Here is a 26,517-nt window from a genome sequence, read left to right as displayed (position 1 = left end):
TATACCAGTCGCGAATTTGTCGAGCCTGAGGATGTTGGTCTAATCTTTATTGACTAAAGTTGTGTAAACAACTTCTTTATCAAATAATATACGAATCATAGATTGAAAGTCCAGTACGCTTAACAAAACAACCAAGAAATTCCTTATATTTTCCCTGTTTCAGGAATAATCACTGAAACAGTTTACTGTGAAATACATAACTAGTTCAATCTGGCCCAAGTCGCTAGTTGCCAGTAATGCTAATCTTATCGCTGCAGTTTCCCAAGCAGAAAGTCTAATATGTTTCTGACTCTCTACTGAAATTTCCAAACACAGCAATCTCATCGCTATATATTTATCGTACGTCTGTTATTTAGATAAGTAATTTACCCATAATGGCCTTCGTATTTTCTATTTCTGTCGCCTTTCATCACAATAAACGCAGCATATATTGCCGAGCAAAGAAATGGTTGCATAGCTAGTTGAACAATTTGTGGAAAAACAGCGCACTCATGTCCAGTGTGTTTAACCCACATATTTTTTCCATTGTATTGTTCCGTACATTATTGGAAGAGGAAAGATGGATCATATCGACATAATCTTAATGTGCGGAAGGCAGTTTTTGGAGCGCATTTCGAATTGCATTTTCTTATAACGTTATTTGTTGTCATATTTTCGTTAGTTTCGAGAAAAATTATGTTTCGAATATCTGCTACATATTATAAAGATGTGTAAGGGATAGTAATTTTATTCGATTTATCAGGCTTTTCCTCGTCACAATTTTTTTATTCGATTTTTATTATTGTGATCTCCACCAAAACTGTAGTGCTTGTACAACTGGCCTCATAACAGCAGCCAATACTCAAAGGTGTGTAAGTATAAAACTCAAAAGTTAATTACACAGTGGAAAATGGTTCACTAGAAAATTGTCTTTCAATTAAGATTCTGTATACGGCACTCCGCACATTAATTCAACTGCGAGCATTATTAGAATCTGGGGTACAAAATACAAGTATTAACAACCAGGACCTCAAGCACATCCAAATGCCTAGACACAGTTTAAAACATCTTGGGTAACAGTTTATTTGAAGCAACTTTCATACCATACGTGGCGCACTGTATGTCAATTTAGCGGAAACGTGTAAAACAGTGACCAGAGTACAAATCATCTGTTTTGATAAAAAATATATTTTATTACTGCAGAAATCCTTCCACTTAATAAAGCGTCCTATGATCCCACATTCTGTTCACAGTACTTCATGTAATAATTCAAGAAATTTTTGCGTGTGTTAATAAATGTATATCACGTTTTATTTCTCCTATTCCTTTTCTTTACTTCATACCTAAATAGACACAAGTTCTTTTACGCAGTCACATTTCACGCCTCATGCCGCGTTCACTCACAACAATGACTCTCCACACCTCTACCGAGCCTGCTTTGATATGGCTTCACCTAGTAACCTACCGAAATACGAGAGCAGTTTGAAAAGCTCACAGAGTTTAGGAATATCACCTGAACAGGTATATCATATTCTAACAGTGGAACTGGATATGAGAGAATTATCTGCCAGATCGGTGCCACGATTCTTAATTCTGGATCAGAATGGCAGTGTCCGAACGTATTGAATCCATTTTCCAAGCAACTAACGACATGATTTGCGCTTGTATGTGACCAAAGATGAAATTTGGTTCTCTACTATCTATGCAAAACAAAAGCAAAACAAGGGTAATGGAATGTAGTCTAATTAAGTCGGGTGATGCTGAGGGAATTAGATTAGGAAATGAGGCACTTAAAGTAGTAAAGGAGTTTTGCTATTTGGGGAGCAAAATAACTGATGATGGTCGAAGTAGAGAGGATATAAAATGTAGGCTGGCAATGGCAAGGAAAGCGTTTCTGAAGAAGAGAAATTTGTTAACATCCAGTATTGATTTAAGTGTCAGGAAGTCATTTCTGAAAGTATTCGTATGGAGTGTAGCCATGTATGGAAGTGAAACATGGACGATAAATAGTTTGGACAAGAAGAGAATAGAAGCTTTCGAAATGTGGTGCTACAGAAGAATGCTGAAGATTAGATGGGTAGATCACATAACTAATGAGGAAGTATTGAATAGGATTGGGGAGAAGAGAAGTTTGTGGCACAACTTGACCAGAAGAAGGGATCGGTTGGTAGGACATGTTCTGAGGCATCAAGGGATCACCAATTTAGTATTGGAGGGCAGCGTGGAGGGTAAAAATCGTAGAGGGAGACCAAGAGATGAATACACTAAGCAGATTCAGAAGGATGTAGGTTGCAGTAGGTACTGGGAGATGAAAAAGCTTGCACAGGATAGAGTAGCATGGAGAGCTGCATCAAACCAGTCTCAGGACTGAAGACCACAACAACAACAACAACTATCTATGCACCAGAGACAAAAAAAGCGACAAAGCAGTGCAAACATGTTGATTAACCACCACCAACGGAAGCAAATGCAGTATGGTCGGCCAGAAATATTATGACGTAAATTTTCTGGGATTCAAGAAGGATTCTGCTGCTAGATTATCTTCAAAGAGTTCAAACAATTACACAACAATACAACACTAATTTTCTAGACCAACTACAGCAACAGATTCGCGTAAAATGCCAGATTTGACAAGAAAGAAAGTCATCTTTCATTAAGGCAATACACGATCACACCCAAGTGCCATTTCCATGGCAAAAGTACATGAACTAAGATACAAATTAACACATCTCTCTTATTCGCCTGATTTAACTCCATCAGACTTTCATCTCGTCCCCAATCTCAAAATTTTCTTCGGTGATGGAGATTCTCTTCAAAGTAAAAACTGACAACTGAACTTGACGGTTTATTTTCCAAGACTGGAGGAATGTCAAGTTTTGTGATGGGATCAATGCACTGGAACATCGCTGGGCAAGTTCATTAATGTACATGGAGACTACATTGAAAAATTAAAAAAAAATCACTGAGCTAATTCGTTTCTTTATATTCCCTTCCCAGAAATTTTGATGTCACCCTCGAAGTTTGTAATAAAAAAACTGAAATATTGTTTCAAATAGCAGCAAGGATATAAATATTCAGACTGTGTTGTCCATATAAGTCACACATCTTGAACAAAAGATGAGCCAATGTATACTATAAAGAAAAGAGAAAAAAGGACAGTCCTGGGGTGGATATTAAACATAAAAGGTTGTTTATGATTATTCTTTATTTGTAATAAAAATTGTTCCAGTTATTTAGCAGTGGAAGCTTTTGTAGATAATGTGTTTGACTTGCTAATTAAAATATGTACTTTAGGTTAGCACAAATTTCATGAAATGTAATAGCCTCAGAAAAGAACCCACATTCGTGTGACTAGCGTGGTGACCAATGTTACATAGGTCCAAGCGGCTGTTGGTGCTCAGAATCTGATACACTACAGGCCATTAATATTGCTACATCAAGAAGAAATGCAGATGATAAACGGGTATTCATTGGACAAATATATTATACTAGAACTGACATGTGATTACATTTTCACTCAATTTGGGTGCATAGATCCTGAGAAATAAGTACCCACAACAACCACCTTTGGCTGTTATAACGGCCTTGATACGCCTGGGCATTGAGTCAAACAGAGATTGGATGGCTTGTACAGGTACAGCTGCCCATGCAGCTTTAACACGATACCACAGTTCATCGAGAGTAGTGACTGGCGTATTGTGACGAGCCAGCTGCTCTGCCACCATTGACCAGACGTTTTCAGTTGCTGAGAGATATGGAGAATGTGCTGGCCAGGGCAACAGTCGAACATTTTCTGTATCCAGAAAGGCCCCGTACAGGACTTGCAACATGCGGTCATGTATTGTCCTGCTGAAATGTAGGGTTTCGCAGGGATCGAATGAAGGGTAGAGCCACAGGTCATAACACATTTGAAAAGTAACGTCCACTGTTCAAAGTTCCGTCAATGCGAACAAGAGGTGACAGAGACTTGTAACCAATGACACCCCATACCACCACGCTGGATGATACGCCAGTATGGCGATGACGAATACACACTTCCAATGTGCGTTCATTGCGATGTCGCCAAACACGGATGCGACCATCATGATGCTGTAAATAGAATGTGGATTCATCCTAAAAAATGACGTTTTGCCATTCGTGCATCCAGATCCTGTTTGTGATGCAGTGTCGAGGGTAACCTCAGCCATGGTCTACGAGCTGATAGTCCATGCTGCTGCAAACGTCGTCGAACTGTTCGTCCATATGGTTGTTGCCTTGCAAATGTCCCCATCTGTTGACTCAGGGATCGAGATTTGGATCCGTTACAGCCATGCGGATAATGTGCCTGTCATCTTGACTGCTAGTGATACGAGGCCGTTGGGATCCAGCACGGTGTTCCGTATTACCCTCCTGAACCCACCGATTCCATATTCTGCTAACAGTCATTGGATCTCAACCAACGCGAGCAGCAATGTCGCGATACGATAAACCGCAATCGCGATAGGCTACAATCCGACCTTTATCAAAGTCAGAAACGTGATGGTGCGCATTTCTCCTCCTTACACGAGGCATCACTACAACGTTTCACCAGGCAACGCTGGTCAACTGCTGTTTGTATATGAGAAGTCGGTTGGAAACTTTCCTCATGTCAGCACGTTGTAGGTATCGCCACCAGCGCCAACCTTGTGTGAATGCTCTGAAAAGCAAATCAGTTGCATATCACAGCATCTTCTTCCTGTCGGTTAAATTTCGCGACTGTAGCACGTCATCTTCGTGGTGTAGCAATTTTAATGGCCAGTAGTGTATATACAAAATATTTACGAACAATTAAAGGCATGCAGAAGGTGATCAAATGTAATTTACCACAGAGGTTGCAACTTTCTTGCCATGGTCAAACTAAAACCTTTTCACATAAAGGTGTCTGATGGGTAATACAGTGATAAGGAAGTAATTTTGGAAATGATTCACCTTTAGCACAAAGAGCAAGAAACCATTTAGCCTTTCGAGCAACTATTTCAGAGAGTGAGAAGTTGCTACGTTTCGCAAATATCTGGAATGCAATAAACATATCTTCTTCTCTAGTACATTCATGAAGTTGCAGCACTTTTAAACTCTTCTTCATAATCATAAAATCATGAAAGAGCATTCTAATAAATAAATTCAACCCTGCAATATCAGAAGTATCTGTGCTTTCATCAAACTGAAGCGAACAATATTCAAATGATTGAAGGTCCTCATATAAGTGAGGCGTTAATTTTTTAGAAATCTGCTCAACATGTCTAGCAACAGTTTGGTGAGACAGATGAAGTCCTTTTATAGAAGACAATAATTCCAGATTTATCTTTGTGCCTGTCAAACAGTGATCCACAGCACTGATCACTTCTCCATTAACTGGAAGGTTTTATCCTTTTTGCTAAAACATAACAGACTTTATAAGAGGCCATTGTCACGTTACTATTTTGATTATGTGGCTTTGTGAACACACTTTGCCATAATGTTAACGGTATGTTTTGGTAAATTCAGAATTAACAGGAAACCAGAGGTTGATAATACCGCTTCAGTTGTTAAGAACTTTTATTATCACACCGGTTTCAAGCTCTTATAAGTACATCTTCAGGTGTCTTAACTTGGTGCTGTGTTCCAAGAGCGCCACGGTTGACGTAAACAAGGCGCGGTGTGCTATCCACAAGCGCCACTTCATGCTTTGCACTCATAGGTAGCACATTGACGTAAACAAGGCGCGGCGTGCTTCCCATGAGCACCACTTTGTGCTTTGCACTCATAGGTAGTACATTGAGGTAAAAAAGGCACGGTGTGCTACCCACGAGCGCCACTTCATGCTTTGCGCTCATAGGTAGCACATTGACGTAAACAAGGCGCGGCGTGCTTCCCATGAGCGCCACTTTGTGCTTTGCGCTCGTAGGTAGCACATTGAGGTAGAAAAGGCGCGTTGTGCTACCCACGAGCGCCACTTGATGCTTTGCGCTCGTAGGTAGCACATTGACGTAAACAAGGCGTGGTGTGCTACCCACGAGCGCCACTTCATACATTGCGCTCGTAGGTTGCACATCGCGCCTTGTACACGTCAACCGCAGCGCTCCGTGGTTCAAATGGTTCAAATGGCTCTGAGCGCTAGGGGACTTAACTTCTGAGGTCATCAGTCCCCTAGAACTTAGAACTACTTAAACCTAACTAACCTAAGGGCATCACACACATCCATGCCCGAGGCAGGATTTGAACCTGCGACCGTAGTGGTCACGCGGTTCCAGACTGTAGCACCTAGAATCGCTCTGCCACCCTGGCCGGCCACGCTCGGTGGTCACAGAACCAATTTACAACACCGGAAGATGGGCGAATAAGAGCCCAAAACCGGTCGTGTCATAATAAAAGAACTTTACAACTGAAGCGGTATTTTCAACCTCTGGTATAATGCTCAATTGCGGTTTTCCTCCAACAGGATTGTTTGTATTAACAGGGAGGTCTCATGTTACTGCACCTACACCCACAAGCTCTTGGACTATACTGGATAGAGCCAAAAACGTCGCATAGGAGGAAGTTTTGGTACAAACAATGATGTTCCAAATGTGACTGTATTGCTTGTGGCAAAACTTTGTTGGCGTTAAAGTTAATCTGTCTCCAAATCCTTACAACTGAAGTCTAATATTTATTCAGGTATAGAAGCAGTACAGCTTTCAGTGCATTTTCTTCTGAACTTTGATTCAACGTAAGAAATCGTCAGAATAGAAATTTGCTTATGAAGGGCACCAGCGGAACGTATTGCAGGCACGATAGCACCCTGGGGTGCCATACTGGACAGCTCTGCTTTATAGCATTTTCAGGAAAGTTGCTCATTCGTTTTGTTACCAAAGAAATCTTCTTGGTGGTATAGCTATGAAAAACGTGAGCTACAAGAAAAGGAATTTCTGATGTTAAATGTCTGCCACACACTTTACAATTGCTTGTGGGGTATGGATGTAGATGTAGAAGTTTTTAAGGTATGCATTAGAGTCCTGTGGTTCTTATCAGGCAGGATTTTGCGTTTGGTGGAACAGTTATTGTGGGTGTGTTTTCACGTCATTTCACTTCGCAATAACATCACTATCAATGAATTCGCCAACATTTAACTTCTTGTGAATACTGTTTGCCAAATTTACCGTCTTGCAACTTTTGAGACCTAAAATAAGGCTTCACATGAACTGAAATGTTTCTGTTGTTTCTTGGAACAGTACAAAAAATAATATTGATTCAAGTCTCTGTGATACTGATTCATAACTTGTTTGCAGAATATGTCTTATGTCACTCATTCATGAGGATCTTTTGACACGTTTGGCAACTTGGCGTATGTTACTATTATTTTCATTTACATAGTTGTACATTTATGACAATATTTTATTACATAGTTTTCTCCCTTTTTTCTGCAGTGCTATCCCAGTTGGCATCGAGAATGGCAATGGTATTAATAACAGTGACAGTTTGGCTCCCATTGTTTCACCGGTTGAAGGAACAGGCAACAGGATACAAAACACCGTCATGCAGGAAGCATTGTGTGGGAATAAAACTGGTGAATGGCATCTGCAACACTGGTGTAACATCTGCAAAAAGACGTTTACACAGTTCCAAGACCTGAATGATCACTCACATGTGGACACAAGTGAAGTTCTGCATTCTTGCAACGTGTGCCACAAGACATGTACTACAAGCGCTACTGTAGAGAGGCACTTCCATCTGCACACTGGTGAGCGACTCTACACCTGTCGCATTTGCAACCAGACATTTACACAAAGTAGTCATCTTAGGCAGCATTCAAATCTGCTTAGTAGTGATTGCACCTACAGCTGTGGAGTTTGCAGTGAGACATTCACAGAGAGGGGCAGTCTGATGCAGCAATCAAAGGCACACGTTGGTGAACGTCCCTACAGCTGTGGTATATGCAACAAGACATTCACAGAAAGGGGTAATCTGAAGCAGCATTCAAAGGTACACAGTGGTGAACGTCCCTACAGCTGTGGCATATGCAACAAGACTTTCAAACTAAGTTCTCATCTGAAACGACACTCACAGCAGCACTCTGGTGAACGCCCCTACAGCTGTGTCGTATGTAACAAGACTTTCAAGCAAAGTTCTCATCTGAAACGACATTCACAGCAGCACAATGGTAAACGCCCCTACAGCTGCAGCATTTGCAATATGATGTTTACAGAAAGGGAAAATCTGATGCAACATACAAAGCTACACATTGGTGAACGCCCCTACGGCTGTGGCATATGCCACAAGACATTTGCAGAAAGTGGTTATCTGAAGCAGCATTCAAAGGTACACACTGGTGAACGCCCTTATAGCTGTCTAATATGCAATAAGACATTCACAGAAAGGGGTAATCTAAAGAAGCATTCAAAATTGCACCTTGGTGAACGTCCATACCGTTGTGATGTTTGCAATAAAACATTTACACAAAATGGTAGCTTGAAGATGCACTCGATGCTCCACACTGGCGAACGGCCATACTCATGTGGCGTGTGTGGCATCTCATTCAGGAGGCACGCTGACCAGAGAAAACACATGCAAATGCACACTGGTGAATGACCATATTTGAACACATTCACATTCAGGAGGAACATCCAGAACTCTCGGCTGCATCCTAGGAGGGACTATACAGGTGCAGCATTTGTTACAAGGAATGTGAACTGAATGGAAGCCATGGGAAACATCTACTTATTTATGAAAAGGAATGCCTATGTAATGATGTTGTATGTGGGAAGATACTCATGACTGGCTGCAAACTGGAGAAGCACTCACTTCCACACACATGAAAGTTTGAAAGTACACCAGCACATGCACAGTCCTATTGCTGTGGCTTTTGTCATATGGCATTTAAGAGCAGACTTGTCTTTAAATCTTATGGTTAGGATGATTCTTACGATATTTTGTGTTGTAACAATTAAGCTGGATGGAAAGCTGCCTATGGAGGAAAACTTAAACTTCATAATATCTGAACTGGAACATCAGTGCAATCATAGTAATTATGCAACTCAGAAAAACAAATGTATCACAGGGATTGTTTAGACGCTGCAGTAAATTGACTCACAGCAACATCAAATAAAGAAGACTGGTTGTGAAATGAATTATGAGCGAACAGTTCAGTAGACAGACTGTGTCCCACAATTGGTATAATGATACTGGAAGGCACATGATGTTTTCATGTCTGTGCTTGTAATTTATTGGGAGACCCTTGATGCTGTTACGTCTGTACTTGTAATATATCACTAAGTATGTGTCAGTCTTTAAACCTTCAAGTAGTGTTATTAAGAGTTGAGGTGGCAGAAGTACGAAAATTCTGGAGAAGCATGTCATATGTGAAGAGCATCTGATGCCTATGCTCCATACCAAACTGCAAGGGCTGTCTGGCAACCTCAGCCTGGCCACACGATGTGCAAACAAAAGTGTAGTTTTTGCGACCATAAACGAACTGTTTGTGATGACACAAATCGATAAGTAGCAGCAGCAAGGCAATCGGCTACACCCGTACTGCTACTCGTCATTCCTGGACTGTCTGCCACCCAATAACACAATCCTGCTGCTGTGCAACAGCCTCTCACAAACCTAGCACATTCGCAATGTATCTCTGTGATTTGCCATCTCCAGACAGAGAGGGTATTATCTGGATGCATTAGCATTTGCATCCAAAATCTGAGGGGTATCAAAAGGGTTCTCTATCCTGCCAGTGCCATGGAATTGGCTAATGGGTGTGTCTGTTCAGGAATATTTTTAAATTTCTCAACAAAGTTGTGCACAAAGCCAAAGGGTGTTGCCAAACTGAAGGTCTTAGAGGGACCCTCTAAAGTTTTATTCACTCGTGTGTCAATGTCACATGCGCTCTGCACACGCCACAGGACGCACGAAAAAGGAGCAACGAAAAAGTGTAAGCATCCTTTTTTTGCTTCGGATAAAGTTCAAAATTTCCTTGAATGGTTTTGAAGGGTCCCTAGTGGTTCCACCATGCACATCAGAGATCTATTCCTATGCAGCCAGTGTTTGGTAAATTTACCGAAAAGGCTCTGTTTGTAACAATAATTGACTATTTCATTTTATATATTTTGCTGTAAAAAGTACAGTTGGTTTTATAAGTTGTTTAACAACTAAAAGTTCTACATTCTCTTTCTCTGTGAGGTACTGGATGGATTAAAGAAAAGGTTTTGAATGCTATGCATGTTTTTTTTATTTAACTAAGGCATTTGATTGTGTTGATCACAAAATATTGCTCCATATGGAATATGGGGAGCAGCTCAGAATTGGTTCACCTCTTAGTTTAAGAACAAACAGCAAACGACCATTCTAAATAGTATTGAGAATGGCAATGATGTGGATCTGAGTGGGGCACTGTTAAATAGGGGTGCCACAGGGATCAGTACTGGGGCCACTCCTGCTCCTTATTTATATATATTATATCCTCCTAGAATTACAGGTGATTCTAAAATACTTCTGTTTGCTGATGACACTAACTTGATAATAAAGGATGCTGTGTGCAGTGTTGCCACTATTTCAAACAGTGCAGTTTAAGACATAAGCCCATGGCTTGTAGAACATAAACCAACACTAAATCACAGTAAGACTCAGTTTTTACAGTTTCTAATACGCAATTCAACATAACCTGGCGTCCTAATTACACATAATGGGCATATGATGAATGAGGCTGAACAGTTCAGTATTCTAGATTTTCAGATAGACAGTAAATTGTCATGGAAAGCCGATGTTCAGGATCTTGTTCAAAGACTTAATTCTTCCATTTTCCTATATGAAGAGTATCTGAAGGAATGGATAGTTTGACACAAAAAATATTCCACTTTACTTATTTTCATTCACTTATGACACGGTATTATATTTTGGGGTAACTCTTCCCGTTCTCTAAGGATGTTTTTTGCTCATAAATGGGCGATTCAGGCTATCAGTGGTGTAATTTCACAAACCTCTTGTTGATCCCTGTTCATTAGTCTTGGTATTGTGACAGTGGCTTCTGAACATATATAATCTTTAATGTCATTTCTCGTTAACAATATCAGCTTCTTCTCAAAAATTAGCAGCTTTCTCTCATTTGGTACTAGGCAGAAATTCAATCTGCATTTGGATCACACCTCATTGACTCTTGTGCAGTAAGTCATGCAGTATTCTACTGCACTCATTTTCAATAAGCTGCCACAAGAATTAAAAAATTTCTGAACACTGGTCTTTGTTTTGCGTGTGTCAATACACTGCTGTCTGAACCACTGCAGAGCCCGAGGGTCACATCGCAGGGTACCCAAGCTCTTGCACCATTACAGAGGACAGTAGAGAAAATGACATGGTTTCAAGAAAGTAACAGTTTAATTTTGTTGCACAGTTTACGTTTTAGGGTTGAGCAGAAATGTAAGTGTTAGGAAGTCCTTTCTGACTTCCTAGCATGAGCCATTTTGCAAAGATCTTTGAGAAAGTTTTGGCAACATGAATACACATAAAAATAAAGGAAGAATGAGTAACAACAATATGGGTTAAGAGCAGTAGATCTAATTTTCACTGTAAAGCAGATGAAGGAACACAAGTATAAATACAGAATACGTCTGTTGAAAAAGTATTTGATGGTGTATATGAAAACAAAGTATGGAAGCCCTAGAGAACAGTGGAGTAAAAAAGCAGACTAAATTCTTAACTGCACAAGGCAAGTCTAGGAAGTCATAGCCTTGTTTGTCACAGAACCTTCAAAGTATCTGGTTCAAGCCTTCCATTCAGTTTAAAATCAGGGGGGGCTATAAGCAGTTCTAGGGACAACGCTGGAGATTTTGAGCCTCACTGAAATTCCATGAGCAAGGCTGCACTTGTCAGTATACTCTGTCAATTGCTGCAATGGTACATGTGAGACCTCAGAGCCTATGTCCGAGACTCCACTTGCTCAAATGTACACCACATTCTGCAATTGGTTGCACCCTGTTCCCTCAATGGCTGCAGGAATAGCTTCATGAACATGTTGAATGAGACCCCTCATGCTGCACACTGTTTGTGCATCGTGATCCTTCACATCCCATACTGCTATTTCCACAAGGGTGCTTGTGATTGTGATTGATTTGAACTGTTGACAATGAACAGACTTCTTCCCTATCACACATGATTCCCTAAGGCAAAGCTGGGTTCCCAACAGATGAAGTTTGTCACACTAGCTTAGTTTCAGTGGGAGACGGCAACTAAATTCGTTGATAATGAGTATAGGTGTAGGACATTGAATTTTCCCAGTCCTGCTTCCCATATAGAGGACCTTAGTGCTACCACTGATTCGACATTCCATCCAGTCAACAGGAAAGTGATGTATTCTGTAATTCATGGATAGGATACGGTATCCATGGCAGAGGATAAAGCTCGATAATTCGCCCAACACACACATTCACAGCAGCTTCCAATTGCTTGAAAGGCTGATGATTCCCCAGCACAAGACCAGCATTCACACAAGGGCTGCATTGTTTATTTTAATATTTATTCATTATTTTATATACAATATTTTGTATAAAGAAGATTATAGTTACAGACTGAGCATTAGTGAAAATCTGATTTTGAGTTAGTAAAGCCAACAAATATGATAAGAATACAGCTAAGCTACTCTGCAAGATCAAGTTTAAATATCCATCTTTGGGTGATATCTATTTACATAAGTTCACTATTAGGTTCTATGTTTGGTTTAAAATATGTTTTGACGATTTTGTGTTGATCAAAACAATTTCTTGCTTTTCTCTAGCACTGTACTGTAATCAATGGATAAGTGCAGGTTGTGAATACAGCTTTGACAAAGTCAAAACCCCAACAAGAAAATGCAAATAACAAACCACATTCAAACCATCAGCTACACTGCTGAAGACGATCAGCAGAATGAAGGACAGTATGTGGTATCGCGTAAAATAAGTGGCAATCTACTGATGAAATTGTAACATCACTGATGAATCTATGGGTGATGATAATACAAAAAAGAAACTGAGTTTTGGTCAAGGCAGAATATTCCTTATACAGGGTGTTACAAGAAGGTACAGCCAAACTTTCAGGAAACATTCCTCACACACAAATAAAGAAAAGATGTTATGTGGACATGTGTCCGCAAACGCTTAATTTCCATGTTAGAGCTCATTTTAGTTTCGTCAGTATGTATTGTACTTCCTCGATTCACCGCCACTTGACCCAATTGAAGGAAGGTAATGTTGAATTCGGTGCTTGTGTTGACATGCGACTCATTGCTCTACAGTACTAGCGTCAAGCACATCAGTACGCAGCATCAACAGGTTAGTGTTCATCACGAACGTGTGTTTGCAGTCAATGCAATGCCCATTTGATGTATGGATTAGCACGGGGCAATAGCCGTGGCGCGGTACGTTTGTATCGAGACAGATTTCCAAAACGAAGGTGTCCCGACAGGAAGACGTTCGAAGCAATTGATCGGCGTCTTAGGGAGCACGGAACATTCCAGCCTATGACTCGCAACTGGGGAAGACCTAGAATGACGAGGACACCTTCAATGGACGAGGCAATTCTTTGTGCAGTTGACGATAACCCTAATGTCAGCGTCAGAGAAGTTGCTACTGTACAAGGTAACGTTGACCACGTCACTGTATGGAGAGTGCTATGGGAGAACAAGTTGTTTCCGTACAATGTACAGCGTGTGCACGCACTATCAGCAGCTGATTGGCCTCCACGGGTACACTTCTGCGAATGGTTCAACCAAAAATGTGTCAATCCTCATTTCAGTGCAAATGTTCTCTTTACGGATGAGGCTTCATTTCAACGTGATCAAATTGTAAATTTTGAAAATCAACATGTGTGGGCTGACGAGAATCCGCACGCAATTGTGCAATCACGTCATCAACACAGATTTTCTGTGAACGTTTGGGCAGGCATTGTTGGTGATGTCTTGATTGGGCCCCATGTTCTTCCACATACGTTCAATGGAGCACGTTATCATGATTTCATACAGGATACTCTACCTGTGCTACTAGAACATGTGCCTTTACAAGTACGACACAACATATGGTTCATGCACGATGGAGCTCCTGCACATTTCAGTCGAAGTGTTCGTACGCTTCTCAACAACAGATTCGGTGACCGATGGATTGGTAGAGGCGGACCAATTCCATGGCCTCCATGCTCTCCTGACCTCAACCCTCTTCACTTTCATTTATGGGGGCATTTGAAAGCTCTTGTCTACGCAACCCCGGTACCAAATGTAGAGACTCTTCGTGCTCGTATTGTGGATGGCTGTGATACAATATGCCATTCTCCAGGGCTGCATCAGCGCATCAGGGATTCCAAGCGACGGAGGGTGGATGCAGGTATCCTCGCTAACGGAGGACATTTTGAACATTTCCTGTAACAAAGTGTTTGAAGTCACGCTGGTACGTTCTGTTGCAGTGTGTTTTCATTCCATGATTAATGTGATTTGAAGAGAAGTAATAAAATGAGCTCTAACATGGAAAGTAAGCGTTTCCGGACACATGTCCACATAACATATTTTCTTTCTTTGTTTGTGAGGAATGTTTCCTGAAAGTTTGGCCGTACCTTTTTGTAACACCCTGTATATTTGAGGTTTACAGAACCTGGCTAATACAAAATGCCTTACTCTTAGTTTGCTTCTAAAGGTACATTTTTGCAAATTAGTATGGTATTGATGCGTTTTTCTGTGATTTTTATTTAATAGCAAATGTACGTTATTTTTTATACAATACAGTTCATGTGAAAAGCGAAATTTAGTGAAACTATTTCCTGGTTTAGTGGAAGATAGATGACTAGTGCAACTAATCATTTCCAGCGTGAATGTTCCCAGGATCAGTTATTGTTATTACTTTCGGTATGTAAGCTCTCTGTCACAAATTTTAACTGAAATTCTGCCTCACAACGCTCTGCTCTATGGATAGTATTTTTGTTTATTTTGTTTGGCTTCAGTGTGTTTACAAATAAGAGACAAATGAAGCTTCAACAGAAATGACAGTTGTGAATGAACTGTCTACAAACTTTGGTACCGGTTTGCAAATGATACTTCGATAATTCAAGTAAAGTACAGTATGTCAAATAAGAGTGCATTACAAGTATTCACATACATGTAGAGAAACATTCCATAGAGGAAGCACTCGTGATGCACAATGCTACTCAAAATGTTTTACATCGCACATAACATTTCACTTCATTAGGTTTGTGTGTTGGTATTGTTGCCATTACAACATTAAACACCCCAGCTCTTTACTGATTGTGATAGGTTAATAAATAAATAAGTAAAATTTTATTCTCGTTCAACTGTTACAGCAATAGCCAACGTCAAGTTACAAATGTATATAAATATACATCATATATACAAAAGAAAAAGATTAGTTCATGAAAGCTAAAACTACAACAAATTTCCAATAAAGTACAATTTTTAAGGTAAAGCAATTTGAACAATGCAGTTTGCATTCACAATGCTCTCTCCAAATAATTATTACTATGCTGCCAAGTTTTCACATTTGCACAATCCATCGGTCATGGCACCATCACATCATGGTGTATTCACACTGTCTCTCATGTCACAGAACATCAAGTCAGTTCAAGTCACGTGATCTCAACTCGCATGCCTGTCTTCAACAGGGTTGCTAAGTTAGTGGAATTTCCACTAAATTTGACGGATTCTACACACTCTCAGTGGGTGAAATTTTGCGTTTAGCGGTCAACGGATTTTTTAACGGATCTGTGTATTGATGTCTGCAACAATATTTTTCCATTTAATTCAGTCTTTCCATTACACAATTTGAAATTGTATTTAGCTTGAAAAATCCTAAACTGGCAACAATATGGCTCTAGCTAAGTCTCAATAATCTGATTTCAATATAGTGTTTCCCCTGCCACAACACAACAGAATAATCCTTTCCAGTCTTAGTTCTTTGCTTTTAGCATTGCAGTTACAAGTTACTGTGGACTGAAGTCAGTACAGTGCATAGTGTTGAATTGTTAATGTTTATGGTGAAGTCAATCACATTGTAATCGGCGATTTTCTTTACTTTTATATTAGTTGTCTCATCAAAATGTCGAAGCAAGAGGATGAAAAATACACCCAAAAGTTTAGAAAAGAGTGGATTAGCAACAAACAATTGAAAGACTGGCTTCTTGAGATCCCCGCCGATCATTCTAGTGCGCGACGTTGATTTTGGCAGTGCAATTTAAATTCGCATCTGTCGGATTTATTGAACCATTCAAAAAGCAAATATCATGTAAAACTTGCAGCACCCATTTCTTCACAGGGGCAGTTGAAACTAGATGCACATGTAGTTAGGCAGTCAATGCAGTTTCTGTTGCAGAAGCTGTGTTATGTTTATTTGTGGCTAACTATTACGCAATAAGATCTGTAGATCACCTCTGCAGCCTTTCAAAAATGGTGCGTTTGCATAGAAGCAAGTGTAGTGATGTGTGTGTGTGTGTGTGTGTGTGTGTGTGTGTTTTGAACCGGGGACCTAGAAACGATGGAGAGGCTTCATCTCATTGTAGTCCTCAGTGGTTCACAACCCGCAACAGGCCACAGCAGTCCACCCCCCTCATTGCCACCCCACACCAAACCCAGAGTTATTGTGCGGTTCGGCCCCCAGTGGATCCACCCCCTCCCCTCCTCCCCCCTGAGGACATCGCAAACCAGACAAATGTAACCGCGATGTTTGTGTGTTAGAGTAATTATGTTGTACGCGTACGTGGAGACAGTGTTTGCGCAGCAGTCGCCGACATAGTGTAACGGAGGCAGAATAAGGGGAACTAGCTCGCATTCACCGAGGCAGATGGAAAACCGTCTTAAAAACCATTCACACGCTGGCCGGCACACCGGAGCTCGACACTAATCTGCTGGGCAGATTCGTGCCGGAGACTGGCACGTCTTCCCACTTGGGAAGTACTGCGTTATAGCGCGCAGCTATCTGGGCAGGCTGTAGTGATGTGAATAAAAACATTCTTTACCCATGTTTCAAGGCCAGTCTGGAAAAGGTCATAGGAGACAGATATTTCAGTGTACTTTTGGATAAATATACAGACATTAGTGCCAGTAAATTGTTAGCGAATGTGTGATGTACTTTTTTGAGGCCCAAGGTCACATTGTTTCCACTTTCTTGGGAATGGTAGAGTAGGAGGAAGGCAACGCAGTGGCAGTAACCAATGGTTTGAAATCTTTGCTTAGTGAGTATGGCTTGAAAATACATTTAATGCGCGGTTTGGGTACTGACAATGCAGCAGTTATGGTAGGTGTCAATAATGGTGTGTATCAGAATTTGAAAAAAAGAGGTCCCTCATCTTGTCTTAATTCCTCATGTCTGCCATTCTGTGCAGCTGGCGGTATCTTCTGCCTCAGCTGAAACTTTGCCCCAGAATATGCCATTTTTGTTGTCAGAAACATATTCTTGGTTTTCCAAGTCTTCATCTCATCAAATTGCTTTTAGAAAGTTATTCAGTGGAATAAATGACGGAGCTAATCCATTGAAATAGTTCAGAAGTGCAATACAAGTTGAATGTTTATTTTAGAGCCTGTTCCTCGTGCTTTGCCTCAGTGGCTCGAACTAAAAACCCACTTCGAGATATCTTGAGAAGTGCTATTCTGCCCAAGTCCTCTGTAACATGTACAGTGATCATGTCAACAAAATTTATCTTACTTTTCTGAAACCTTATTTGGAAGAATGTCAGCTGGTAAATCAGGAGTTTCTGTCAAATTCTGCAGACCAATCACGGCTCCTAAACGATGTTGTTTACTAATCAGTACCAACTGTTGTACCAGGGTATAAAGGCAATCTTTTAACAGCAGATGTTCGCAAATATAAGTCACCAAGAATATACTTAGGTCACGAAGTTGAAGTCTTACTGTAGGATACGAACACTTGCAATAAAATTTCATCTAAGGTTGAGAATGCCATAAGGAAAAGATTTGAATATTTTCTTGTTTCTCTTGCTTCTGACCTGCAACGTCACTGGTCCCAAAATGTAAAAGTGTTGTAAAAAGTGTCCTTAATTGCTCCGAGAGAATGCTTGATAGTGATCAAAGAACCAATAGTATCGCTGGCTAAGGAAAAGGGTTTGTAAGACAGTACAGTAACAAAAATTTATTTTCAGTGGTTCAAGCTCACTACTGTCCAATAGAAACAAATCAACAATACTGCGGCGTTCTAGAATGAAATTACACCATACAGAGGTGCCAGCAGCTTCCGAAAATTCTCAGATCTGGCTATTATGCTTTTGGTTTTACCACGGTCCAATGCAGATGTGAAAAGGGCTTTTATCCAACTAAATTTGATAAAAAAAGGTCTCTCCGGAACAGACTAACTACTATTATGTTGAACACCATAATTACAGCCGGCCGGGGTGGCCGTGCGGTTCTGGCGCTGCAGTCCGGAACCGCAGGACTGCTACGGTCGCAGGTTCGAATCCTGCCTCGGGCATGGGTGTGTGTGATGCCCTTAGGTTAGTTAGGTTTAAGTAGTTCTAAGTTCTAGGGGACTTATGACCTAAGATGTTGAGTCCCATAGCGCTCAGAGTCATTTGAACCATAATTACAGTAAGAGCTGGTCTTAATCGTGTTGGTAAGTGCTGTCACGATTACGAGCTGCCGGAGAATGTTCTCCAAGAAATCGTCACTGTGACAGCATATGCCCCAGGGATGTCTTCACTCACTCCCAGGGCTTCAACAGAGAACCTGCTGCAGGATGAGGAGGAGAATGAAATACTGTGGCTTGATATACATTAATGTGGTGAGTGGAATCTGAGCTTAATAAACTTCCTTTTAGTAGTAGTAGTAGTAGTAGTAATGATAATATACCATTATGATGACAAAAAAATAATTCTTTGTAAGTTATCAGTGCATTGAAATTTAATTTTTAGGAGGGTAAATTACAATAATAAGCATTTAACGGATTTTAGCGGAATTTTAACTTCAGTTTAACGGAATAAATTTTCAGTGTTGGCAACGTTGGTCCCCAACTGTTGTTTTTGCTGGAATTGTAATCTTCCTTATCACGGCACTCCTACTTTATTATCTTCAGCTTTCCGTAGACCCTCGGCAGTCGATGTAACACTTTGCACTCCTTGTTTTATTGAATTATCTAACTGGCGCATCCAATGGGATCCAAACACCTCCTAATAGAGTTTGACATAAATATCAGTGTTGATACAATGCAAAAAAGGTTACGCAAATAGTATATGGAAAATCAAGGAAATCAACTAGGACTCATATGAAGGCAAGGTTCCGCGGGCACTCTTAAACATGAGACGTGACTCACGGATGAAGATGCACATCAAGTTTCAATCAATGATATGAATACTGCGACGGATGTCACCATACCTAAGAAAAGACGAGTTCGCCGTCATGAAGCACCATTCCCATCCTTAGTGGAATCACGAATACCCCAAGAAGTTGCTAAGAGCAGACTTGCTTTAGAAAACCTATCTTCAAAATCCCACGTTGACTAACTTCTTGGCTGTTCGAAAAGTGATTGCACTAAAAAGGACAATTCGAAAAAAAATATGTTCTTCTCTCAATAATGAGAAGGTGCCATGACAGACAGTGTGAATTGGCCTTAAATCATTGAACAACTATTAAGTGGCGGGTATGAAAATATTCAGCAAACTGCCCCTAGAATCGGTAGAAGCTGCATTCGACTTATTCAAGCGCAGACTACACAGTTCATTATCCGTTAATCCCATTTACTTAGTTAAGGCCAATTCACACTAGCCATCACTGGCTGTCCTCTCATGTGATATCATAGCCCTGTTGAGGTTTCTCGGGAAGAAAGTTTTGCCATCTGACATCATCCATCCATTGTTGATCACATGACCCCCCCAAGCTTGTTCCGTTTTCTTTTTGATACAAGGCCATGCAAAATGACTGTGTGGCGTCGATCCACGGATCGATAGGCCAGAACATCATATGTGTATTATGTCTTCGAGTTGATCTTTGTTTTGTATACTTCCAGGACCTCAGTTCCGGTCTAGTCTTCGACCCGTATGTTGGTCATGTAATAAAAGTATTGATGATTAGAAGAGAGACCGTAGTCATTACCTTACCACCTTGATATCTCCTTCAGTGGTGACCCCAAAGTTCGAATAATCCATCAAACCGAGTACAAAGTGACCACCGTGCTGGCTTCTTCGTTCCGTGTGGACCTTTGTCCACTACACAATGGCCTTCTACAACACGTCACTGCCACCCGGTTTTCATCAGCAACAGCAACTAAATTCAAGCACGCCAACTGTAGTCGGTGCCTGACGTGAATTTCCGCAGTCTTATAGCCTCGAGAACCCAGGGATCTCGTCAGGTGCAGTGGTTTTGAACATGACGCCAGTGATCTCTGACTCTGGCTTCGTTAGCCCCTAAGTGCTTCAGTTTTCACCGCACAGCAGTACAAGAAACCACTATACACTGATGCCGAACCTTAATGCAAGTACTGTAAATAGTGGGGAGCATAGTTTTCATAATGTGCCACAACAGGACGCCTTTTTGAATGTGCAAGCTTCACGTGTGTATCACTCCACACCGGTTGCACACTACGTGAATGACATTTGCCAGCCTGTTACTCTGAGTGTTCTTCAGTGCAGTAATTTGAGCGCGTCAGGTTCCACCAAGCTCATCAGTGACTCTGTGATGGACAATTTCGCTGCAGATGTGGAGGACCAATTGCATAATAACCTGTCGAGCAACCGCCGTGACCACTTTGACCTTTCGCCACAACAACCGGTCCCGCTTCGCTCCACTCTGGGCTTCCTGCTAACGAATTTCACTTACCCTCAAGCTACTATGAACACAGCCGGCACGTCTGCTTCCTCTCTACCGCCCTCACGACACAGAGTTAACTTTGACTCGCCTACTCCTGCATCCGCAAGTGGCTGCCCGCATTCTTCTACCGCCAGTTCATAGAATCTACCGAAACTTCTGGCATTCAAACCTGCCCACCCGGAATTCTGATTCAACCTGGTTGAGCAAACTTTCAGTGTCTGTGCACTTGATGACAACGCCCGTTTCACATGCCTCATGAACCACCTCCACGATTGTGTCGACTTAATTTATGACCTGGTTAAGTCACCTCCTCCGAATGAGAAGTACGCTACAGCTAAACAAGCAATACTGGAACGTGTCTCCAAGACTAGAAGAGAAAACGTTCGACAGCTCGTCTATGAAGAACGCCTCGGCGACAGATCTCCATCGCAGCTGTGGCGATGCCTTCGATTTCTCGTCGGTGAATGCGACATGCCAGATGCCACGCTCACCGAGATTTGGACGGAAGAGCTGCCTCTGTCTGTCCAAACGGCCATTTCCGCCTACGAAGATAGACCAAATAGCGAATGCTTACATGCCGTCGAACAAGCTTAGTCCGCTCTACTAGGTAATGCTGTGCCCATCAGTCCGGCAGCTACACCAGTTTCCAACCACAACCAGGGCCCCAACGTGGACGCCCCACTAAACTACAGGCACCTTCACGTCCGCACAACAACAGCACATCTGACTCCGTGGAAGATTCTGGGCCGCCACCGTCTGACCACTCACAGGAGCAGACGTCCACCAATAAATACTGTTTCTTCCATGCAAGATTCGGGGAACAAGCACGCAATTGTAAACCGCCGTGCTCCTACCCAAACTTCAACCGCAGGTAGGCAGCAGTGCCACCTCCTGCGACATAAACAACAGGCGCCGTTCCACGGTCCATTCTGTGTCCAACACTAATGCTTTGAATGGACGAGTCTACGTCCGCAACTTGAACTCTCATCGACACAGGTGCAGATGTTTCCCTACTTCCATCTCGTCTTGCTACCTAAAAGATCCGACTACACAAAACTGTCCTACGTGCTGTAAGCTCATCTAGTTTGTTGTGCATAGGTTCTACTTCATACGCTGTGTCCCTCTCGCCTGAGTACAACCTGAAGTGGTCCTTCCTGGTGGCTGACATCGACAATCTCATTTTGGGCATCGACTTTCTACGGCGCCACAAACTGTGGCCTGACCCATCAATAATAAGAAGCTCCAATTGCACCAGACTTTGGTAATATTCTTAGGCTACATTGTGTCAGCTAAGGGCCTCACTCCTCCTGAGGATAAAATCAAACCTGTTTTGGATTTGCCACGCCCTCACTCGTTTAAGGAGCTGTGCAGGTTCATCGGAACAGTTAACTATTATAGGAAGTACTTGCCTGCTGCAGCCAAGGTTCAGGCTCCCCTAAAAAATGCCCTTGCTGGCAAAAATACCACCGGTATCTGCCCAGTCCCCTCGACCCCTACCATGAAACAAGCTTTTGACAAACTGAAGCACCTACTAGCAAACGCAGTGACTGTTGCCCACCCGCATCCGGACGCTACATTTTGTATTACCGCAGATGCCAGTGATACCGCAGTAGGTGCTGTCCTCAGCCAAACCGTCGGAGATACTACCTCTCCTTTGCACTTCTTTTCTAAGAAGCTCAACGGCACTCAAAAAAAGTACTCGGCCTTTGATAGGGAGCTCTTGGCAGTTTAAGAGGCTGTGAAACACTTTCGCGCCGAGGTTGAGGCTAAGGAACTTCTACATTTTAACAGACCATAAACCTTTGGTTGCTGCTGTAAGGAACCCCACAACTGACCCTCCACCTAGACACTTCTGTCATTTAGACTTTATATTGCAATTTACCTCTGACATTCGATACATCAAGGGTGCAGATAATATGGTCGCAGATTCCTTGTCTCGTTTCGGCACTCTCAAAACTCTGATAGACCTCTCTAACTTGCCTCAGGTGCAATCTGCTGACACGGACACTATGGAGCTTATTTCCAGTCACAGCTCGTCACTCAAACCTGTGCTATCCACCTTTCCCGGTGTCATAGGCGACGTTTGGTGTGACTAATCAACTGGTACGCTGCGTCCCTTCATACCCAAATCTCTACAGAGACAACTGTTCGACAAATTGCATAACCTAGCTTATCCAGGTGTGAAAGCCTCTCCCAGACTTATTTCAGAATGCTTCATCTGGTGCGACATGCATTGCGCCTGCCAAGCCTGGGCCCATGCCTGCATTCCGTGCCAACAAAATAAAGTTTCGCGGCACACATCGCCCCCACTAGGCAGCTTCACCGCTCTTCCCCACTCGCTTCCAGCACTTTCACATCTACTTGGTGGGCCCCCTCACTCTCTCCAAGGGTTACAGATATGTGCTATCTATTATAGACAGAACTTCTCGTTGGGTGGAAGCTGCCCCGCTACCCAATATAACATCCGAATCAATGGCACAATCCTTCATAGACACCTAGATTACACACTTTGGCTGCTCTGTTTCCTTGACGACCGACCAAGGCCGTCATTTTGAGTCTGCCTTGTTTTCTGAACTATGTAGGCTGTGTGGCATCAAGAAAATTCATTCAACAGCATACCACCCCCAAAGCTACGGACTCATGGATTGTTGGCATAGGATGCTTAAGACGGCCCTACGTTGCCATGGCTTCCTTTGATGGAAGCCCTGCCATTCGTCTTACTCAGTTTGCGGACCACTTTCAAGGAAGACCTTAAAGGCTCAGTGGCCGAGTTCATCTATGGCCAGTCCCTTAGACTGCCAGGTGAACTTGTTGCTCCTACTCCAGTCGCCAAACCATCCGAACTGCTGTCCTTGGTAGAACGGGTAAGGTTACACTGTAACAAGCTTAAACCCCCGCCCCCTTACAGCCACACTCCGCCGCACACATATGTTCCCAAGGTGCTCAACACTTGCGAATTTGTGTTCCTTCGTGACGACACTGTAAAAGCCACATTACAGCCCCCTTACACAAGCCCGTACAGAGTTGTCAAACGAACCAGTAACACAGTGGACATCGTAATTAAGGGCTCAGTAACTACTGTCTCCCTCAATAGGGTTAAACCTGCTCACATCGAGTTTTCCCCTACCTCACCCACCGTTGAAGATACCACGCTCTCTGGCCACCCTCGGCCTTCTTCCTCTGCTCACGATTCGAGTAAACTCTCACCTACACCAGCCCCGTCAACGAGCCCACACTCATTCCAGGGTTTTCTGCCTCCCGGCTCCCATAGTAGAGGTCCCAGCTCCCAGGGCTCTAATATAACAGTTCCATCTTTGTGCAACAGCACACCGTGCTGCTCTTCTAACCGGTGCAGCCCGCATGTTCCTGCCACGCCCACTCAGTCCTCACCGTCTGACACTCACCCCTCACCGTGCTATGGTTTCCCCACCCCACTGGCTCAACATACCTCTCCATTAGCAGGCACCACTTACAAGCTCTCTCCCCACGTTCATCCTAATGACATTTGTGGTTTATCTGTCATTGTTAGTGGTGATACCGCATTAGTGCTGCTTGTGTGTGACGATTCGTGTGACTCGTTAGGTGGGGTGTCACAACGTGTAGTGAAGCCTTCCAAAATCTCTCAAAGTGCTACGTGTGGCAACCTATGTGCTTACTTTAGGCCAAGTGGAAATGTGATCATTAGGTTCCCTGCTGACGACACCCTTCCACACCAGCGCTCCCGCACCAGCTGACGACTACGACCACCGACGTCGCTTCAAGACTCCAGCATTAGCATTCCAGGATTTGCTCCACGCTCTCCTCCCACATGGCCCATGCCGTTAGCTGTGGAGGAACTCACTGTAACCCACTTAAACTCTTGTCAACCCCCCCTCCCCCCCACGTTCGGGTACATACTCCATACTGCAGGGGGGTCCTATGTGGTGTCGATCCACGAATTGATAGGCCAGAACATCATAAGTGTATTATGTCTTCGAGTTGATCTTTGTTTTGTATACTTCCGGGACCTCAGTTCTGGCCTAGTCTTTGACCTGTATGTTTGTCGTGTAATAAAAGTATTGATGATTAGAAGAGACAACCGTGATCATTACCTTACCACCTTGATATATCCTTCAACTGTACTGTTTCATCGTAGTCTTCATGGTTAATATCAGTTGTTTTTTGTTCATTATTTTCTATAGATTGTTTTGTTTTGTTTTTATTTTGTTAAAACTTATGATAAATGATGAAAGATTAATTGAAGCAGTGAGCCAGCTGTCTGAATTGTACGAAATGAGGGTACTAAATTACTTGCCGTCTACTACATTTATAAAGTGTATTTTTATACATTCTGATACAGTATTTATTACCTTACAATGAAATTAATTGCAATACGGCTCCAATATGGAGTGAAAAAAGTACTGTGGGTAGAATCAGATTGATCGGTAAGTGGAATTTATTTGTATCTTGTCTGGCATTTCTACCATTTCTTAAAAAAAATAGACAGAAACATTTAAACACTACAAGTTGTTTGTTTAAGTATATTTTTGTAACAGGTTTATTTATTGTTAAGTAGCTCTCTGGACTGTGTGTGAAACAGTTTAGCAAATGCCAGTGGTCAATATTTATGTGGTTTCACTAGCTAACCCAGTACAAGCCAAAGCCGAAAACAAGACTTGAAGAAAATGTATAATTCCTGAAGGGAAAGGTATTGAGGGAGATATGACTACTGTGCAAAAATTGTATGAGCAACTAAGCTTAACCTTAAAAAAACCAATTTTTTGTGGGATGTAATGGCAGCTTCTGTGTTCCTTTTAGTAATTCTGGGAGCAGTCAGACATAACAAATGAAAAAAACTAATGCTTTGACTTCCTAAAATATAAAATGAAGACGCTCTTCTTTGAGCTCTTTGTGTAGTGTATGAAATTCTCCTTCTGTACCATTTAAAGATTTTTTTGGACCCACACTCTTTTTTGTGTTGGTTTGCATTTCTGTCTTCTTTCTCTAAGATGGGTCCAATAAATGTCATTTTCATACAAATGCGGACATCAGCATCCACATACATGATCGACCACATTATGTATGTGCACTTAGATTGTAAAAACAGTTGATAACCATTTTTTATTTATTTGGCCTTCTGAGTAGCATCTTGGTTTAGCAATCAATAACTGATAGTTACATTGTTCATAGAATTGAATAAAAGAATAGGGAAACACATATTTACAAGTAGAGAAAGCTCATATCATCACAGCTGTGTCAACTATATTTGTGCAACTACACTCCTGGAAATGGAAAAAAGAACACATTGACACCGGTGTGTCAGACCCACCATACTTGCTCCGGACACTGCGAGAGGGCTGTACAAGCAATGATCACACGCACGGCACAGCGGACACACCAGGAACCGCGGTGTTGGCCGTCGAATGGCGCTAGCTGCACAGCATTTGTGCACCGCCGCCGACAGTGTCAGCCAGTTTGCCATGGCATACGGAGCTCCATCACAGTCTTTAACACTGGTAGCATGCCGCGACAGCGTGGACGTGAACCGTATGTGCAGTTGACGGACTTTGAGCGAGGGCGTATAGTGGGCATGCGGGAGGCCGGGTGGACGTACCGCCGAATTGCTCAACACGTGGGGCATGAGGTCTCCACAGTACATCGATGTTGTCGCCAGTGGTCGGCAGAAGGTGCACGTGCCCGTCGACCTGGGTCCGGACCGCAGCGACACACGGATGCACGCCAAGACCGTAGGGTCCTACGCAGTGCCGTAGGGGACCGCACCGCCACTTCCCAGCAAATTAGGGCCACTGTTGCTC

At 42.3% G+C, this 26,517-nt stretch overlaps 1 protein-coding gene across 2 annotated transcripts in view; it reads left to right on the top strand.

Moving 5' to 3' along the window:
• The window catches only part of LOC126425113 (zinc finger protein 501-like), a 203,760-nt gene that overhangs the window by 143,320 nt on the left and 33,923 nt on the right, over positions 1–26,517 (top strand). Inside the window, exon 6 of one of the 2 annotated variants that reach the window (XM_050088042.1) lies at positions 7,380–10,099. The exons of the other annotated variant lie outside the window; for it this stretch is intronic. Coding sequence (XP_049943999.1) covers positions 7,380–8,541 — 1,162 coding nt within the window. The 3' untranslated portion in view covers positions 8,542–10,099. Of the gene's footprint in view, positions 1–7,379; positions 10,100–26,517 lie in introns of those variants that run through there. 2 annotated transcript variants of the gene reach the window in all.

The sequence above is a fragment of the Schistocerca serialis genome, chromosome 10 (assembly GCF_023864345.2).
Source record: "Schistocerca serialis cubense isolate TAMUIC-IGC-003099 chromosome 10, iqSchSeri2.2, whole genome shotgun sequence".
NCBI classification, from domain to species: Eukaryota; Metazoa; Arthropoda; class Insecta; order Orthoptera; family Acrididae; genus Schistocerca; species Schistocerca serialis.
The sequence above is the reverse complement of the archived record's forward strand: the minus strand, read 5'-3'. Positions and strand labels throughout refer to the sequence as shown.